We start from the raw sequence: 17159 nt of genomic DNA, 5'->3' as shown, positions 1-17159 counted from the left end.
CAATGTTAAATTTAAGAAATTCTATAAATCCTGACCTGAGCTCGGGGTTTAGTCTTTTCCCCAAGTGGAACTTCCTCTACAAGAACTTTTCGAACAACGCAACTTGTTCAAGTTCTTCCGTCGTGGGCTTTGTTGCGTCCGTTTCTTCTGGTACCTGAAAATATCTTGGTATCTGATAGGATTCCAATGACTTATCCCTCTGGTTGACTTCGCTCGGCTCGGGAACAAACGTCGGTTCCTGTAATTGCTATGCCGCATGCTCCTTCTCTTTGCTACTGCAAACTGAGATTACATCCATCTCCCTCGATGCCGGTTGGTATCCTCTTATTTGTTTAACTCCCTCGAAGGTTGGGAACTTCAGTAATTGATGATATGTTGATGGCACAACCTTCATTTCGGGTAACCATGGTCTTCCCAGGATAATATTGTAGCCCATATCGCCATCTACTACCTCGAAAAGGGTCGTCTTCATTACCCCATCGGCATTTGTGGGCAGCAGGATCTCTCCTTGGGTTGTCACGCTTGCCAAATTGAATCCAGCGAAGAGTTTTGTAGATGAAATGATACTTTCGGTCAGCTTGGCTTGCTCCAGCACTCTCCACTGGATAATATTGGCCGAACTTCCTAGGTCTACCAAAACGCGTTTAATTTTAAAATCTACAACATTAAGAGAGATTGCCAAGGCATCATTGTACGGCAGCATTAGTCCATCTGCGTCTTTCTCCGTGAAAGTAATGTCGTCCTCAGTGACTTCCCGAAGTTTCTTACTGGGGGTTACTGATACCTTCATTTTTTTTGCCGCCAAAAATGTCACCATTAATCTCGTCCCCCCCCCCCAAAATTCATGTTGATCGTCAAACGAGGAGGGTCTTCTCCCGCTTTTGAGGATTCTGCATTATCATGATTGCGGCCGTAGTTGTTTTAATCCCAATCACTTAAGAACTCTTTGAGATGGCCGTTTTTCAGATACGTCACCACCTCTTCGCGCAAATGTCGGCAGTCTCGTGTCCGATGGCCATTGGTCCCATGGTATTTGCACCACAAATTAGGATCCCTCTGACTGGGATCAGATCTCATTGGCTTCAGGAATCATGCTTACTTAATGTTCCTCATGGCCAACACTACCTCTACTATGCTGACGTTGAAGTTCTATTCGGATAGCCTGGGGCAGGAGGAATCTCGGAACCCCGATATCTCCTTGTCCAGCAATGATCTGTTATTCCTGCCACGATCAGCTCTCCTATCGGTAGTGAATCTATCCATCGACCAAAAACTTCTGCCGCATCCTTCGGCCATTTCATAAGGCAAAAACTGACCTCTTGAAGACCATCGATCTGTGTCAAAATTATCCTTTGACTTCTTCTTGTTCTTCTCCTGGTCCCGACCCTTGGTTGATGTCGGGTAAGCGAACTGATCGTCCTCAATTCTTATCTTTGACTCTTACCAGTTGTGAACATCCACCCATGTTGTTGCCTAAAACTCGAGCAGACTTTCTTTCAATTTCTGGGAAACATCGGAACTTCTCGGATTCATCCCTTTAGTAAATGCTTCAGCTGTCCATTCATCTGGTACGACTGGTAGCATCCTCCTTTCTTTGTGGAATCTGGTCACGAATTCTGATAGCAATTCAGACTCTCCTTGTGCAATCTTGAATATGTCAGCATTACGGGCATGTACCTTTCTGGGCCCGACATGGGCCTTGATAAAAGAATCCGCGAGCATCTCGAAGGAATTTATTGAATACTCAGGTGTTACACCCTACATTTTCGTATATGAAAGCACGCCATAAATAAATTGATGAGAGCTCGGAAATGAGATGTTACATCCCGTATTATTTTTTGTACGCTAATATTTCGTCGTAAGTTAATCGACGTAAGCTCAGGAACGAGATTATTTTGGGATTATAAGTATTATGTTATTCCAAATAAGTGATGAGAATATTCATGAAGGAGAGAGGGTAAGCGAATCAAAGAAAATAAAATTCCTCGAAGTTTGACAATTTAGGATAAAATACGGTCCGAGCTATAATACCCGATATTTATGGATTAGTGCCATACAAGGTACCATATGGCCATGATAGTATGATGTATAAAGTGTATTAAAAAGGAGTAGTATTTTAGGTAATTCTTAATTATGCGGGTAATTGGTTGATTACCGAGTAACGAAATATTACCTAATTAATTAATTGGTTATGGGATAAGATTAAAATTATCCCCCCACCCCTACGTGGCAGCAAGCCACTTCATAAAGAGATGACTCTTAGTCATTCTTGATAGGTGGCAAAATGATGTGTTACCAAAACACGTCAACAACGTGAAGTGTTACAAAAACACTTCAATTCCAAAGATCTTTCAAAACAAAACCATAACTACAATCAGATCCTAAACCTCATTCCTAATAATCTCAATACCAAGACCTTACAACTAGAAGTAAACGTTAGCAATTCTCCTTGCAACAAATTCCAGCGAGAATGTTTAGAGTCTTAGCAACGGAGAAATTTTGCGGTTCTAAAGAAGTACGGTGCAACCTTTTTCAAGAATATCATATAGAGTTTTCCATACTCCAGGTATGTTAAGGCTATCCCTTCTTTCTTTTTGGCATGATCTATATGAAACGAGCAAATGCACAATTTCCATAAATGACTCTATTCATAGAAATATTAGGGGTGTCTATATTCTTGATTCCCGATGTTAATTATTATTATATCTTCTGTTCATGGGTCTAAAAAAAATACGTATTTGATAAAATTTATCCGACAGGCATATTATTTTTATGACATTCCGAGAAAATCTTATTAACGTATTTCTTAAGGCATATTATTTTTATGACATTCCGAGAAAATATTATTAACATATTTCTTATGCATTTATACATATACGTTGACCCATGACAAGATGGCGTTATATACGCGTATATATATATATATATATATATATATATATATATATATATATATATATATTATATGTATATGGGATATGAAAAAAGGTTACGGCGTTATATACGCACCACCACCTGATCAGCTGGTATACGTTGATGATTTGCCCACAGTGGCTGAAATGATATGATGGGATGCCCTAAGAGGCTTGATGATGCTATGAATGCATATACCTATGCATGGTATGATATTTATACGCATATGCATGACATTATAAAAATGAAATGACTCACATAGCTATGCACACGTACATGTCGAGTCTTTTACTCCATATTTCTCTCATGTCTATTATTTACTGATTTTCATTCCTTACATACTCGGTACATTATTTGTAATGACATTCCTTTTGCCTGGGGACGCTGCGTTTTATGCCCGCAGGTCTCGATAGACAGGTCGAGAGTCCTCTAGGTAAGCGATCAGCTCAACATAAGATATTGGTGCACTCCATTTGCTCCGGAGTTGCTTGTTTGGTCAGTATGATTTAGAATTGTATGGTTTGGAATGGCGGGGCTCTGTCTCGACCTTTATGATAGTTATGTACTCTTAGAGGCTTGTAGACATATGTTGTGTACGTGAAAGATTGTACGGCCTTATCGGTCTATGTTTTGAGTTTATAAATGATGATATTGGCCTATTAGGCCTGTATGTCATGTGTATATGATGATAGTAATAAGAAAGATACGTTACGGTGGTGCTCTATTGAGTAAGGCACCGGATTTCCATCGCGGCCCATCGGTTTGGGTCGTGACATTGGGCAAGAGAGAATACCATGACAGGGCCCCCTTTATGAGGGGCTCCCCGAATTTTTTCAATAAGACCGACTCAATCTCGTGCGGAGCTAAATTGTTCCCTTTCACCGCCATTGTATAGGTGGTGATGTGCTCCTACGGATCCAAAGTCCCATCATACTTCGGCACGTCTGTCATCTTGAACCGCTTCGGGATCAATTTTGGTACCACACTTAGTTTGAACGGCAACTGGGTGTATTTCTTTGAGTCCGGTTATTTCAATACCGGTGGTGCGCCCGAAATTTGATCTATTTAGGCATTTATTTCCCTCATAAACTGCACGAGTTCGGTTTTAAAGGGATTATTCTCATTGTTGTTACAGAATCCGATGTCGTTCCCCTCGTCCCTGTCAAAGCCGACTTCGCCCCTCGGGGTATTGTTGTCGACCCTCTACGTTGCTTGGTTTGCGGGAGCACCGGGAGGTACTGGACCTCATCCATTCGCGTTGTTAGAAGCACCATACAACGCCTTCCTCAACTCCATCATGACCTGATCCTGTCATGAGAGGTGACCCATAATAGCCTTTTGTTGCTCCATCAAGATCCTTACTGTTTCAGCGACGTGCTCGTCTTCAGCATCATCAGGAGTTGCCTCTCGAACATGTCGTGGCTATTTCCAGCCATGGACTGGCATGGCCTCATCCCCTTCGTTGCGAGTATCACTGATCGAATCTTCATGCTGAGGCTAATTTCCTTGGGCCTCAATATTGTGTGCGATATTGACATCGTTATCAACCATTTTCTATGATTTTTTCTAAGAACAAAGAATCAAACGAATTAGTAATAAATGCGAGGATCAACTCAATTACACAACTGTCTAAGCCCCACGGTGGGCGCTAAACTGTTTACTCGTAAAATGGTACAGTTGAATTTATACATGGTTTATAGCCAAGCAAATCGATTTGATCCCAAAATGATAAATAAATTAAATAAGAATGTAATAATTAGCGTTGAAATCGAGATAAGACAACAAAAATCCTGGTTCTGGGAGCAAAGCTTCCGGAGGCAGTAGTAACGATATTAATAAGCAAGAAGATAAAATATTATTGAGCTTTGAACAGTATATAGCCCGATGTGAATTATTATTATATCTTCTGTTCATGGGTCTCAGAAAAATACGTATTTGATAAAATTTATCCGACATGCATATTATTTTTATGACATTCCGAGAAAATCTTATTAACGTATTTCTTAAGGCATATTATTTTTATGACATTCCGAGAAAATATTATTAACGTATTTCTTATGCATTTCATGCATTTATACATATACATTGACCCATGACCAGATGGCGTTATATACGCGTATATATGTATATTATATGTATATGGAATATGGGAAAAGATTATGGCGTTATATATGCACCACCACCTGATCAGATGGTATACATTGATGATTTGCCCACAGTGGCTAAAATGATATGATGGGATGCCCTCAGAGGCTTGATGATGCTATTAACGCATATACTATGCATGGTATGATATTTATACGCATATGCATGCCATTATAAAAATGAAATGACTCAGAGAGATATGCACATGTACATGTCGAGTCTTTTACTCCATGTTTCTCTCATGTCTATTATTTACTGATTTTTATTCCTTACATACTCAGTACATTATTTGTATTGACGTCCCTTTTGCCTGGGGACGCTGCGTTTCATGCCCGCAGGTCTCGATAGACAGGTCGAGAGTCCTCCAAGTAGACGATCAGCTCAGTAGAAGATATTGGTGCACTCCATTTGCTCCGAAGTTGCTTGTTTGGCCAGTATGATTTAGATGTGTATGGTTTGGTATGGCGGGGCTCTTTCCCGACCTTTATGACAATTATGTACTCTTAGAGACTTGTAGACATATGTCGTGTACGTGAAAGATTGTACGGCCTTGTCGGCCTATATTTTGAGTTTATAAATGATGATGTTGGCCTATTAGGCCCGTATGTCATGTGTATATGATGATAGTAATAAGAAAGATATGTTATGGTAGTACTCGGTTGATTAAGGCACCGGGTGCTCGTCGTGGCCCATCGGTTTGGGTCGTGACAAAAGTGGTATCAGAGCAGTTCTGTCCTAGGTAGTCTACAAGCCGTGTCTAGTAGAGTCTTATTTATGGGTGTGTTGTGCACCACACTTATAAGCAAGAGGCTACAAGGCATTTATGATTGTCACTCTTTATTCTTACTCTATATCGTGTGGTAGAGCTCAGTTGTAAGAACTCAATTTCCTAAACTATATCCTATTCGTAATACAACGATGCCTATATTCAGAAAGGCGGTTGGTAAGAGATATAGCTGTGGAAGAGTTGAGTCAGAGGAACTTGATTTTTCATAATGCCTATGATGAGAAAATGTAAGGTTTTCAGTAGATCATGTGTGTACTAAAACGTTTAAGCCTCTTGATAAAGAGCCTTAAGGCAAGGATATCTATCCACCCCTATGGTGAAAGGCAATGAGAATTCAGAAGATAGTACAAGTCTCAACAAGTAAATGAAGCAAGGTGAAGAAGGGTACGAGGCGCCCAGTTAATAAAGACTATCATTATTTACCATTCATGACGGGAGATATAAGCATTTTGAGTTACCTTCAATAGTAGCAGAGGTATACAACTGGCCACACCCATCTCATTTATGCCATATGGAAGCTAATAGAAGTAGTATAAGAGAAGGACGGATATCAAGGTCCGACTGGGGTTAGAGTGACCCAAAAAGGGTGGATGGAATATTTGAATTGGTTGACATTTCCGAAGGATAGTGCAAACATGGTAATGGATCTCTTGGTGAGACACCTCGATGGTGCACCCTAAAATAGTACAGCTAGATATGAGTACTACAAATATAAGCACTGGAAGCCTAGAAAGGATAAATATTATCTTAGTATGGCTCCCGTACCTAGTAGAGAGAGAATGTTAGGCAACCCAAAGAGCCAGTAGATGGAGCAAGGGGAGCTAAAAGAAAGAGAATGTCTTGTTGAAGTTTTCAGAATAAGGTGATAGACAGAGATGTTAGCAGGGAAATAAGAAGAGAGTTAATGAAGCATTATGGGTAAGATGTCAACATAGATGACAATGGTAGATCAAAACAAAAATTGCAGTATTATAGAGTCAATAGTCAGGGGAAGAAAAATACGAGAGGTGACAGGCCTTGAGGCAACAAAAGAGTATAGGCCATAAAGTCATATCCTCAGTTCAAAAAATAAATTTGTGACTCCAACGCAACTACCGGAAGGAAAAGTTAGACCCCAAAATAATAGAAATCAGTATGGGCTGGTGAACAAGATAAATTAAACATGAATTAGGGACTGAGTGACTTGATAATAGTTAGCATCACGAGAATTTTAGATTTCCATTCCGGCGATAATAGAATGGACAACAGAAGACGATTCATGAGAAATTCATAATATGGTCATTCAGGGAGACGCTTCTCTAAAGCAAGCAATATGAGCAAAGTTAAGCTTAAGGGATTGTATGTGCCAGTTGCACTAAGTGTCACCATTGCGAGTAAGGGAATTTGTTATCCTTGGTACAGAAGGATTGCCGCAAGGCGAGTAAGGGTCATTGATGTTGTAAAACGATGCCAAAGATGAAGAGGTAAAACATCTATAGGTAGATCGTCGTGGCTTCAGCTCTTAGTACTCCCCTAAATGGGGAATATGGAGTTACGTGGCATTAAGTCGGAATTAAGTAATTCTAGTAACTATGGAATGGTAAAGGAAGCGTGCGACAAAAATGAAAAGGGGATGAGATTGCACTTATTCAAATCCTACAGATGTGCTACGATTCCAGAATATTATACAAGCACGACGTCAAGGAGAGGAAGTAAGGGTTCCTGCCTGAGATGTTATTGATAGATAAGGAGCACGTGCAAGACATAAGTTAAGATAAAGGAAATGACCCAAGAAAGATTACGCGGAATATTGATATGATAATGGGCCAACGAGTAGTTAGTAATTGATTCAGGAAGAGCCTAGTTATGGCTAAACATGAGGTTACAGACGAGGTAGCAGACCGTGCAAGATAAACATAGTAAAACCCAATATGGGGAATTCAGTCTCGTAGATATGACCTCGGAACCCTTGAGAAATATTCAGATAGAAGTTGGGGTAGTTAAAGGTGACGTATAAGTGTTACGAAAATAAAAGAGGATGCCACTGGAAACAGACAAAATTTAAGTTCAAAAGCAACCCTACAAGTACACGAGCGTAAACTATGGATAATTATAGGAGAGAAAGGACATTAAGTATTCGGTGTAATTAGCTCGCAGCTTTACAAGAGTCAGAAAATCCTCCCTAAATACTACAATGAAAGACTGGCTGAGAAAGTAAGGAAGGAAGCTTTAACCTAAGCTGGGTAACCTAAGGAGGAAATGGTCTTATAACAACAGTTTCACAACAACATTGCATGCACTCCATAAGAAAATAGCACCTACTGTGGCTAATGAACGGGAAGTAAAATCAGAAGTGATATTCAAGATCATATGAGTTGTATGGAATTCCAATATGCATGGGCACGAAGATAAGCTAAGTATGTATGCAAAAAGGGGGCAGAAAGACCAGGAAAAGTAATTGCTTACGTTTGAAGAAAGCTGAGATGGAACAAAAAGAATTATTAGATTCATGATCCAGAGTTAGTTACATTATGAATGCACTTAAGAGTTTGAAAGTTTTATACATGCAACATATATATCCGTAGAAGATTCCGGTACAAGTTAAAAGAAAGAATTGAGCCCAGGTCATAGATGAAGGATTGTATAATTAAAGGATTGTATCATGGACATTCCTCAACGCCCATGAAAGGTTAAACGTAATAACTAATACCATGAGTCACAGATCAAGAGATAGCTTAAGCCTACATAAAGGCTGATCAGAAGAAGGAGGAAATTAAAGAGTTATATCAACGAAGTAAATCAAGAATCTGATTATTGGACCCAGAAAATTATAGAAATCGTGATTGAGAACATTACAGGATCACTCTTAATATCAGAGGTACCATAGGGATAGTACAACAACCATATTCTATAACGGCCCTACGATAAAGCCGATTAGAAAAGTACCAGCCTCATAAGAAGTCAGTACGAAACTCCCACCGGATTGTATATGCACCAGAGGTGCAAGTATTATAATAGAGCTTCAAGTTATGGACGTGAATTATACCTATGTGGAAGGGAGGTCATGAAAGAGATAGAAGATACGATGCGAGATTTTAAGGTAAGTAAGGTAAAGGTGAATAACGTACAAGATATTCAAAGGCAGAAGATCGTGAATTGTCCATGCTTAGGATAGAAGGCTAGAAGCACTGGTATTCAATGCCCAAGAACGATAGCAGCGTCATCAGTGGCGTACCTTCTGGCCTATGGTTTCTAAGTACCAACAGATCTAGTCAAGAGAGTAAAGAAGAGTTAGAGACGATGTGATGTCTCGCTTAATGTTCCAGAATAACATAAGGGAATCAATGGTGCAAGCAAGTTGAAGGAAGGTTATGAATAGTATGAATAGATACGTAGAGGTCGCAAGCTAAAGTATAGTAAAGCGACAAGGTTTTATGACAGGAGTAAGGATGAGAAAGGGCGAGTAAGAAAGTGACAAGAATAGGTCAGTTCTCGGGATTAAGCTCATGAAAACATGAGAGCCGATGGGTTCTCTAAGTTATAGAAGGCTCAGTATAGCCTGAATAAACTCAAAAGAGTCTAAGACTAGTAGCATTTAGAAGAGATGGAATGATGCCCCGGTAGTGAAATGAAGGTGTAATTGTGACAGATAAAAGATAACGGTTGGGCCTTCGACTGAATAATGATTTGAAGAAAGAAAAATAAATGGGAGAAGGAGAAAAGATTTCGCGAATGACACGAGATCAAAATACCCCCATAAGGCGAATCATATCGAGATACTATGAAATACGATTACAGAAATCACTTCAAATATTCCTTGATGCAACATAAGCCCTAGTGGAAAGGTTTTACGTAAGAAGTTTCAGGCTATCGGTGGTATATTATAGATCAATATTGAGGTGAATCAATAATGGATGGACAAAAGTCACAAAGTACGAGATGAGATTAGACCGTCGTTCTTAAGATGAACAGTAATGAGGAAGCATTAGAGGACTTAGATTTATACATATGGGATAAGCAACGAGAATAACCTGGAGTTTGGTAGCAAGCCTCAGTAACAATAAATCGAAGTAAGTGTTATGGTATATTATGACCTACCTAGATGCAGTAAAGTCACACGGATGGATAACTGGGGCTATGAAACAATATGTAGCAATAGTAGTAAGTTCGACAAAGTACCGAGGGAAGGACTTCAGTATACCTATAAATGCCCAGAGGGACATCTTTAGTTCTGTATATGTTCACAAAGTGAGACCTAGAGATTGGCTAAAAGCCGAAGGAAAGAGTCGCATCGGCGCATTTACAAGGTCAGAGTCGTACATGATGCATGATAGAAGGTAGAAACAGTTACGAGATTGGAAGAATTCTGACCACAAGTCGTGGTATGAGAAAGAGGCCTAAAGGGAGGGGATGCCCTGGCCATTGGATTTATTCACAGAACAGTTGCCTAGATGGCAAGGAGAGTAATAAAGTATTTGGAAGACATAGTCTATGAAAATGATCAGTGCATCAGTCAACATTCGAGGACGAATGTTCCAAGGGGGGAATGATGTTACACCCCACATTTTCGTATATGAAAGCACGCCATAAATAAAATGATGAGAGCTCGTAAATGAGATGTTACATCCCGTATTTTTTTTGTACGCTAATATTTCGTCGTAAGTTAATCGACGTAAGCTCAGAACGAGATTATTTTGGGATTATAAGTATTATGTTATTCCAAACAAGTGATGAAAATATTCATGAAGGAGAGAGGGTAAGCGAATCGAAGAAAATGAATTCCTCGAAGTTTGACAATTTGGGATAAAATACGGTCCGAGCTATAATACTCGATATTTATGGATTAGTGCCATACAAGGTACCATATAGCCATGATAGTATGATGTATAAAATATATTAAAAAAGAGTAGTATTTTAGGTAATTCTTAATTATGCGGGTAATTGATTGATTATCGGGTAACGGAATATTACCTAATTAATTAATTGGTTATGGGATAAGATTAAAATTATCCCCCCACCCCCACGTGGCAGCAAGCCACTTCATAAAGAGATGACTCTTAGTCATTCTTGATAGGTGGCAAAATGATGTGTTACCAAAACACGTCAACAACGTGAAGTGTTACAAAAACACTTCAATTCCAAAGATCTTTCAAAACAAAACCATAACTACAATCAGATCCTAAACCTCATTCCTAATAATCTCAATACCAAGACCTTACAACCAGAAGTAAACGTTAGCAATTCTCCTTGCAACAAATTCCAGCGAGAATGTTTAGAGTCTTAGCAATGGAGAAATTTTGCGGTTCTAAAGAAGTACGGTGCAACCTTTTCCAAGAATATCATACAGATTTTTCCATACTCCAAGTATGTTAAGGCTATCCCTTCTTTCCTTTTGGCATGATCTATACGAAACGAGCAAATGCACAATTTTCATAAATGACTCTATTCATAGAAATATTAGGGGTGTCTATATTCTTGATTCCCGATGTGAATTATTATTATATCTTCTGTTCATGGGTCTCAGAAAAATACGTATTTGATAAAATTTATCCGACAAGCATATTATTTTTATGACATTCCAAGAAAATCTTATTAACGTATTTCTTAAGGCATATTATTTTTATGACATTCCGAGAAAATATTATTAACATATTTCTTATGCATTTATACATATACGTTGACCCATGACAAGATGGCGTTATATACGCGATATATACATTGACCCATGACCAGAAGGCGTTATATACACATATATTATATGTATATGGGATATGGGAAAAGGTTACGGCGTTATATACGTACCACCACCTGATCAGCTGGTATACGTTGATGATTTGCCCACAGTGGCTGAAATGATATGATGGGATGCCCTCAGAGGCTTGATGATGCTATGAATGCATATACCTATGCATGGTATGATATTTATACGCATATGCATGACATTATAAAAATGAAATGACTCACAGAGCTATGCACACGTACATGTCGAGTCTTTTACTCCATATTTCTCTCATATCTATTCTTTACTGATTTTCATTCCTTACATACTCGGTACATTATTTGTATTGACGTTCTTTTTGCCTGGGGACGCTGCGTTTTATGCCCGCAGGTCTCGATAGACAGGTCGAGAGTCCTCCAAGTAAGCGATCAGCTCAACATAAGATATTGGTGCACTCCATTTGCTCCGGAGTTGCTTGTTTGGTCAGTATGATTTAGAATTGTATGGTTTGGAATGGCGGGGCTCTGTCTCGACCTTTATGATAGTTATGTACTCTTAGAGGCTTGTAGACATATGTCGTGTACGTGAAAGATTGTACGGCCTTATCGGCCTATGTTTTGAGTTTATAAATGATGATATTGGCCTATTAGGCCTGTATGTCATGTGTATATGATGATAGTAATAAGAAAGATACGTTACGGTGGTACTCGATTGAGTAAGGCACCGGGTTCCCATCGCGGCCCATCAGTTTGGGTCGTGACATCGGGCAAGAGAGAATACCATGACAGGGCCCCCTTTATGAGGGGCTCCCCGAATTTTTTCAATAAGACCGACTCAATCTCGTGCGGAGCTAAATTGTTCCCTTTCACCGCCGTTGTATAGGTGGTGATGTGCTCCTAAGGATCCAAAGTCCTATTATACTTCGGCACGTCTGGCATCTTGAACCGCTTCGGAATCAATTTTGGTACCACACTTAGTTTGAATGACAACTAGGTGTATTTCTTTGAGTCCGGTTATTTCAATACCGGTGGTGCACCCGAAATTTGATCTATTTGGGCATTTATTTCCCTCATAAACTGCACGAGTTCGGTTTTAAAGGGATTATTCTCATTGTTGTTACAGAATCCGATGTCGTTCCCCCCGTCCCTATCAAAGCCGACTTCGCCCCTCGGGGTATTGTTGTCGACCCTCTACGTTGCTTGGTTTGCGGGAGCACCGGGAGGAACTGGACCTCGTCTATTCGCGTTGTTGGAAGCACCATACAACGCCTTCCTCAACTCCATCATGACCTGATCCTGTCATGAGAGGTGACCCATAATAGCCTTTTGTTGCTCCATCAAGATCCTTACTGTTTCAGCGACGTGCTCGTCTTCAGCATCATCAGGAGTTGCCTCTCGAACATGTCGTGGCTATTTCCAGCCATGGACTGGCATGGCCTCATCCCCTTCGTTGCGAGTATCACTGATCGAATCTTCATGCTGAGGCTAATTTCCTTGGGCCTCAATATTGTGTGCGATATTGACATCGTTATCAACCATTTTCTATGATTTTTTCTAAGAACAAAGAATCAAACGAATTAGTAATAGATGCGAGGATCAACTCAATTACACAACTGTCTAAGCCCTACAGTGAGCGCTAAACTGTTTACTCGTAAAATGGTACAGTTGAATTTATACATGGTTTATAGCCAAGCGAATCGATTTGATCCCAAAATGATAAATAAACAAGAATGTAATAATTAGCGTTGAAATCGAGATAAGACAGCAGAAATCCTGGTTCTGGGAGAAAAGCTTCCGGAGGCAGTAGTAACGATATTAATAAGCAAGAAGATAAAATATTATTGAGCTTTGAACAGTATATAGTATAATCTTGTTAGAAAATTCGTCCTCTACAATGGCTATTGAGCTCACTATTTATAGTTGTCCCTAGAGAATAAGGTCCTAGGATCAAGCCCTTCTTAAATGACAATTATGAGGGTCATTGAAGAATGTGTAACGATAGGCAATGAATGTCATATTCTCCGTAACAGATGACGTAATTAATATTATAGAATATTTTTCATTAAATGCTACTAGGTGACAGGCATTTATTTTGTCTTTATGAACATCATTCCCTTTGGGAATAAACGAGATTGCTGCATGCGGACCTAATTGCCATTTGCCTTGCTTTCCATCTTCTATCTCCACGTGTCGCTTTGTTATGCGAGCATTTAATATGAACATATTTTACCCTATATATCTAATGCATTGGTCTTGTTTTTTTTTTCTCGGTTCCTTTAATTAAGTATCTTACTTAAGAAAATCTTTGATTATAAAGTTTTCTTTTGGTTTTATGTTTTAAAGGTAGCAAGTGGGACATATTAATTCACTTGTCCACAGAAAACATATTGCTTTTTCTTCTCTTTTTTTTTTTTTTGCTAAAAAGCATGTTAGGTTTTCCTAAATGATTGTTGTAAAGTATACCAAAACAAAAAATTTCAGGAATTTATAGCGTTGGGGCCGCGGGCATGGCTCATGTTGTCATGCATACATAGTGATTCACTAAGAAAAGAAAATGTTAAGTGTTCATGGCAAAAACACTAAGAAAAAAAAATGTTAAGTGCTCATGGTAAAAAGGGATTAAGGCTTGAGGCAAGGTATTTTCTTCAAATATCTAAACTTGTTTTTTCATAAAATATATAGCAAAGAAGCATATTTATGTATATAATTTTAGAGAAATGGATCTAACATAAAAAAAATCAAACCTAAATATCAAAAATCTTATGAAATAATCTAAATTGAATAATCTATATGAAACATATAGTGCTTCAAAGTCCCATTAGTCCCCTTGTGAAAAAAACGCTCTTGGGTGAGTTGGGTTATTTCATCAATTCTTTGATTTCAAAGAGGCTCAATCATACCCAATAATTGAACAGAAAAGAGGCCCCCAGTGATATCTCACATTGCTCCCATAAATTGAACCACATTGAAATAACTGCATCCATGTAAATTCCATGAAGTTATAATCTGACTTCTTATCTTGTAGGTTAATCTCCGAATATTAAAAACAATACGAAGTACTCATAAATAGACTTCCTAAGTATTTCTAAATTTATAATCCAAATAATACAAAAAAACTATACCTTCAAAATGCTGAAAGAAAATTTCTATATCATAAATTTCTACACACTTTTATTCAATACTCTCCCTAATTTTTCAGATATCAGAGTCAATATCTCGAATCAGATGACGGCGTCTGCATTGTAGCAATCAAATCTTATATGCTTCATTATTCTCATTTTTATAGTTAGGCTCATGCGAATTGAATTGTTAATCATCTCCCACATTCAATAGAAACAGATTCAAGTTAAATTCTTCCTGAATCAGCATAAGATGTACCACATAACCGTCGAGTCGATTGAGTGTTCAATCTATTTGTAACGATCCGACCGGTCTTTTTGAGAATTTGCACTTCGCTCGGTGGTTTAAGGGCATAAGTAGCCTCGTATGATGTATTATGACTTGTGTGAATCGACGATTTTGGTTTTTGGGTTATTTGGAATCGATTTGGAAGAATGAACTTTATTGTTGAAGCTTTAAGTTGGAAGAGTTGACTAAATTTGACTTTTGTGAAATTGACCCAAGAACAGAGCTTTGGTGGTTCCGTTAGGTCCGGATGGTGATTTTGGACTCGGGTGTATGGCCGGGTTTGCATTTGGATATTTCTAGAAGGATTCGGCACTAATTGGCAAAAGTTGGAAATTTGAAGGCTTGGAAAGTTCATAAGTTTGACCGGGAGTTGACTTTTATGATATTGAGTTTGGATTGTGATTTTGGGAATTGGAATAGCTTCATTATGTCATTTGGGACTAGTGTGAAAAATTTGAGTTCATTCCAAGTTGATTTGATATGTTTCGGCACGAGTTTTGGAAGTTGAAAGATTCAAAGTTTATTATATTTGATTTGAGGTGTGATTCGTCGTTTCGATGTTGTTATGCGTGATTTGAGGCCTCGAGTAGGTCCGTGTTATATTACGATACTTGTTGGTATATTTGGACGGGATCCCGAGTGGCTCGTAGGAGTTTCAGACGAGGTTCAGATCGTTTGGATCATTTTTGACTATGCTGGTTTGGTAGGGATCCTGGTGTGACCGCACATGTAGAGCCTTGGGCGCAGGTGCGGCACTGCAGACGTGGTATTTGCAGCGCAGGAGCGAAAGTCTTATCCTTGGAGCAGAGTCCGCATGTGCGGAAGTTGGGGCGCTGAAGCGGGTCTGCAGGTGCGAACATTTTGATCGCAAGAGCGAAAATGGAATGTGGGCGAGAGGGTCGCAAATGCAGTGAATTTAGCGTAGAAGTGCGACAGCAGAAGCGGTGGCTGCTGAGTTTGGGCCTATTCGCAGGAGCGAAGGCAGGGTCTCACATGCGACTCCGCAAAAGCGGCTGGGATGTTGCAGATACAACGAGGACTGGGCAGAACAATATTAAATCGAGGCTTTTGATTATTTTATCATATTTTGAGATTTGGGACTCGGATTGAGGCGAGTTTTGAAGCGATTTTCATCACGTGGATTAGGATAAGTGTTATACACTCGGTTTTGATTATATTTCGTGATTCTATCTTCGTTTTTGGTAATTGGATTATGAATTTTACAGAGAAATTGGAGGTTTTAGCCTAAAGTTTCATAGAGAGAGTTTTTGAGTTTTGAATATCAGTTCAGAGTCGGATTTGGGTAAAACTAGTATGGTTGAACTCGTAATTGAATGAGTTATCGGATTTTATGAGTTTTGTCGGGTTCCGAGGTGCGGGCTCGGGTTTGATTTTTTGGTTGATTTTGGGCTTTTGAGTAAAGATTCGACCTTTATCAATTGGGCTTATTTCCTTTGGCATTATTTGATGTATTTGAGTTACTTTTGGCTAGTTTCGAGCTGTTTGGAGGTTGGTACGTACGGGATGGCATTTTTAGAGCATCGCTTGGCTTGCTCAGTATTGGATTTGGCTTATTTGAGGTAAGTAACACTTCCAAACTTGGTGCTGAGGATATGAACCCCTGAATATACATGTTATGCGCTTAGTGTTAAGGTGACGCACATGCTAGGTGACAGGCGTATTGGCATGCACCGCGTGAATTATGACTCGATTGATTCTGTGATACTGTGTAGTTACTTAATCTTGTTTCTATCCATGAAATTTTCACGTGTTAGAGAAATTGAGCTGTGAATCATATTAGAAATCATGTTTAGGCTATATGCTTATTCTGTTGGTACCTACTAAGATCATATCTGCCATTGACTTATTTGCTTAAATTTCATCTATATACTCAGTCATGTTCATTCATTTACATATCATATCTCAGTCTCTGTTATCATTCGTTGTCACATCATATTGTTGTCATTGTTTGGGCTGATTGGCATGAAATTTGTAAGCCCGAGAGACTGTAGAGATTGATTGCTGAGTTAGGGCCTGAGGGCCAGATTGTGAGTGATATTGATGGGATCGGGCTGCACGCCACAACAGGTATTATATATATGTGGATCGGGTTGTATGCCGCAACAAGCCTTATGGCTATACATATGTGGATCGGGTTACGCGTAGCAATAAGTCTTACGGCTATATGTGGATCGGGTTGCACACCGCA

At 39.2% G+C, this 17159-nt stretch overlaps 1 protein-coding gene across 1 annotated transcript; it reads right to left on the bottom strand.

The window, feature by feature from the left end:
* Positions 1–247: 247 nt before the first annotated feature.
* On the bottom strand, positions 248–790 carry LOC107768397 (uncharacterized). Its single transcript, XM_016587523.1, has one exon. It carries the CDS (start codon positions 788–790, stop codon positions 248–250), a length of 543 nt encoding a protein of 180 aa, XP_016443009.1.
* Between the last annotated feature and the right edge of the window lie 16369 nt (positions 791–17159).

The sequence above is a fragment of the Nicotiana tabacum genome, chromosome 22, assembly GCF_000715075.1.
Source record: "Nicotiana tabacum cultivar K326 chromosome 22, ASM71507v2, whole genome shotgun sequence".
Taxonomy (NCBI): Eukaryota; Viridiplantae; Streptophyta; class Magnoliopsida; order Solanales; family Solanaceae; genus Nicotiana; species Nicotiana tabacum.
The sequence above is the reverse complement of the archived record's forward strand: the minus strand, read 5'-3'. Positions and strand labels throughout refer to the sequence as shown.